This window comes from Eimeria maxima, genomic scaffold (genome assembly GCF_000499605.1).
Source record: "Eimeria maxima Weybridge genomic scaffold, Emw_scaff80, whole genome shotgun sequence".
NCBI lineage: Eukaryota > Apicomplexa > Conoidasida > Eucoccidiorida > Eimeriidae > Eimeria > Eimeria maxima.
In genome coordinates this window covers 63,069-66,654 of record NW_013563984.1, presented here as the reverse complement: position 1 = coordinate 66,654, position 3,586 = coordinate 63,069, and the positions used below count along the sequence as shown (strand labels likewise).

At 47.4% G+C, this 3,586-nt stretch overlaps 1 protein-coding gene across 1 annotated transcript; it reads right to left on the bottom strand.

The window, feature by feature from the left end:
• Positions 1 to 2,616: 2,616 nt before the first annotated feature.
• Positions 2,617 to 3,485, bottom strand: EMWEY_00011470 (hypothetical protein, conserved; the record flags this gene model as incomplete). The annotated part of the gene is made up of 3 exons (XM_013478987.1): positions 2,617 to 2,899; positions 3,005 to 3,273; positions 3,399 to 3,485. The coding sequence occupies 3 exons, from the start codon at positions 3,483 to 3,485 to the stop codon at positions 2,617 to 2,619; spliced, it is 639 nt and encodes a 212-aa protein (XP_013334441.1).
• Between the last annotated feature and the right edge of the window lie 101 nt (positions 3,486 to 3,586).

The window sequence follows — 3,586 nt, the reverse complement described above, 5'->3', positions numbered from 1 at the left end:
TATATATATATATATATATATATATAATTTGTATTATATTATTTTACAACTATATTATATTATAACTATATTATATTAGAATTATATTATATTATAATTGTATTATATTATAATTATATTATATTATAATTATATTATATTATAATTATGTTATAATATAATGTTGCTGTTAATACCTTAGCTTGTTGAGGGGAACGCGCGGCGATTGCCAAGGGGCCGTGTGCTACTCATACCATTTAAGGGCGAGGGCAGAAATACCTCGTAAGTGAGAAGGATTTTTCTGCGGCCTAAAGGGGTGTAAGGAAGTGTCGACAACAGCGGCAGTGCAGGGATTTCCCTGTTCAAACAGATAATTTTTGGTGAGACATGTGGTAAAAATACTTCCACGACTTCGATGACGAAAGAATTGTAGTTTATCTGTGGTTGACCACGCACTTCTCAGTTTGGAGATATCAGAACCCTCTCACAGTAATTTGGTCAGCTACTGTGCCATGCGACTGAGCCTGCGCTCGCCTTTCCCCTTCTCTCCAAACCTTCCTATGTTGCTGATGACACTTCGAACGATTCATGGCAAGCTCTACAACGGAAGCAGGAAGGGGTACAGCATAAGCGTAAGTCCATTTCAGGAGAGTTCACCACACCAGAAAAAAGTACCAAGGCTGCCTAGTTGGAAAGCTTCGTTCGATTAACACCACCATGATTTAGCGGTCCATCACAGGTCCGTGACGTAATGCCATGGGCTGTTGGCGGCGTAGGGAGCACGTTTCATCATGGAAAGCTGCCTCCAATTTGTCCTTCGACTTAGCAGTTTAAAGACGCCGGATACTGTAGGGCTCGTGTGTGGCGTAAGAGGATATGTCGGCATCTTCCGTAGTGGTGAACCACCGTCCAGAGGTTGCGGCAACGTCGCTATACAGAGGTTTAGTATATAGGGCTGTTTCACTGCCTGTCCGAATTCCCTTACACAACAGACTAGAGGGACAGATAACCTCATAGATATGCTATCACTAGTGGCAACCGAAGCTTTTGAGAACCCTATTCCGTGGATTCATTGCACTGCTCATTTTCAGTTCCAATAATGTCACCATGCACCAATCGAAGGCTAAACACGAAACACAATGCATAAACCGCTCACTGGTGTATAATTTGTGGCAGTCCACTCTTCTTTCGAAATATTCCAATGGGGGCTGAACCAAAGCCAGCTGCACTAACTACAGGCCGACGTCTCAGAAGGCCCATGACCGTGAACTGCTGTGGCAAAGACTCCTAGACACTGAAGGAGAGGCCAGTTTCTTGAAGACTTCCAATGTAAACGCTGTGACCTCACTCCAGATCACAAGTGCCCCGTGTTGAGATCGACGATTTCACTACAGCAGCCGTAAAATGTAATTGAGTGTAGTGCGCCCTTTCACACTATAATACGAAGAGCACATGACGGAATATCCCACATCGTATTTCAATTGTAGAGTTGCTGGAGCTACTCACAACTGGTACTGATTGATGAGTTTAGCGAAGTTACGCTCGCACGACGGTCACAGTGGAAGAATGAAAGCAAACCATACATATCCGGTTTGATTACTAATTTGTTCCAGCGTACCATGCAGACCTACCATCACCGGAGCGTCGTCGTAGGGTGAGCTACCTTGTCGTGGAGATGATACACCTTACAAGGATGCAACACGAGTCCTCGGCAGTATCCGAGCACAGGTGGACGGTACAATGGAGTAAAACAAGGACAATGAAAACAAATGTGTTCGGGGAGCTCATCTCCGGCATCCCCATCTCCCCAAGCGACTACGCGTCCCTGAGGAATATCTCCTCGTGGCACCTCATGCAAAGCTCTTGGGAAAAGCTGTGAAGCTGTTACATGGGGAAGAAGGGCAATGAATGTCTCCCCCCCTTGACAAAGGGAATTAGCATGTCTGGCGCTCACTTATGCCCCATGACGTAGCAGCAAAGGCCTATAACTCCTTCCACAATGGAGAGGAGCTCAACATTCCCGAAAACTACCTGACGTCATCCCAACTCTCCTGGATGTCTGTAGCAGGGACAGCAAGAGCTGTTACACAAGGGCAGCAGCCAGTCATGAGTTGCGGCACAACATGCTGCTACTCCTCCTGTAGGGCATTTCCACTTGTAAGCACAGCATATCCCCTTTCTTCTGCGTAAACTAACTGACAGAGAATTGCTAGACACTTGTTTGCTTGTCAGCAGTCAGCCTTTATGCAAGTACGAGTGGAGGTATAAACTATAGGCACACCATGCTCCGAACAGTGTGAGGGAGGGCACTGAATCTACTTTCTCGCATTTCCTAGTGAGTTGCCCTCCCACGTTGTTACAAGAAAATACACTGCATCAGCTATTACTAGTGCAGCTAAACGCCCCCTTGTAATTAGGCAACATATAAGTACAGCCTGCCGTGTGTGTTACAAAGTCTAACACAAAACAAGGCAAATATACTGACAAAAAATTGTCGGGACTCTTGGATAATCCTCCCATTTCGCACCACGCTGTGTGTCGTGTTACGCGCACACCCCCTCTGTGCCACTGGAAGACCCATTCCAACCGCAGAAGCCTGTAGGGGCATGTGATAAGCCCGCCTGAGGCCAATGCATGTCACTCCCCTTCTTCCGACACGGCCAGCAGCTTCATATATGCGGCAACACCTCCCTCCCTCGCTCTGCGTTTACTACAGCTTCCATGAAAGTTGGCATCCGTGTCCTTTTCTCCCCGGTTGGAGCTATCCGCAGGCCTTGTTCGATTTGCCTCCTCCTCCCCATCCACTGCTTCTGCAGGGCTACCTGTCGTGTTGGCAGCTCGACTAGGCAGTAGATTTTTGTTTTTCCTCTTTTTTGTGCGAGGTTCACCGTCGCCTGCGTTTGCCGTGCAGGGAGCCGATCTGTCCAAAATGCCACAGCATTTGTACCCCCATTTATTTTCCTGCCTGGAATACAATGAGCCAAAAACGGACTTGTGGCCCAGAGTGAACACGTCCTCGTCGTACAATGTGCTCTTTGACAACTTCTTTAGCCGATTCTGCGCCTCCTGCTGCTTGCGCTGCAGTGCCTGCACCCTCGCTGCCTCCTTTGCCTTTCTCCGCAACTCCTCAGCAGGAGACACTTCCTCCTCTTTCCCTTGCAGTTGTAATGCTGCTTTTGCCTCGCCCCTTAAAGCCCGCCGCAGCTCCTCTATTTTCACCTCTTCGCGGCGACGCTCCTCCAGTTCTTTTTCCTTCTTCTGTTCCTCTTTCAGTTTTTGCTCAGCTAGCCACACCTGAGCATACGCACGAAGCCCATCACAAACTGATCTTTGGATGCATCATTAGTTTCTACATATCACGGACACTCATCAAAAGGCGAAATTAGGTGGATGAAGACATGCAACCCTAGATTGAGTACCTTTTCCTGGTTCTGGAAGTTCCCTGGATGGAATGGCTTGTGGTTGATAAAAGCCGCAGACTTCTTTCCAATGTTACCGATCCACATTTCTTAAACGCCCCTCAATATGTCTCGGAACTAGAAGGCCAAATAATCCAGCTCCACGAAACTGATCACTTGGGCTGGCTAATGGCACCAGCACGAAGTCA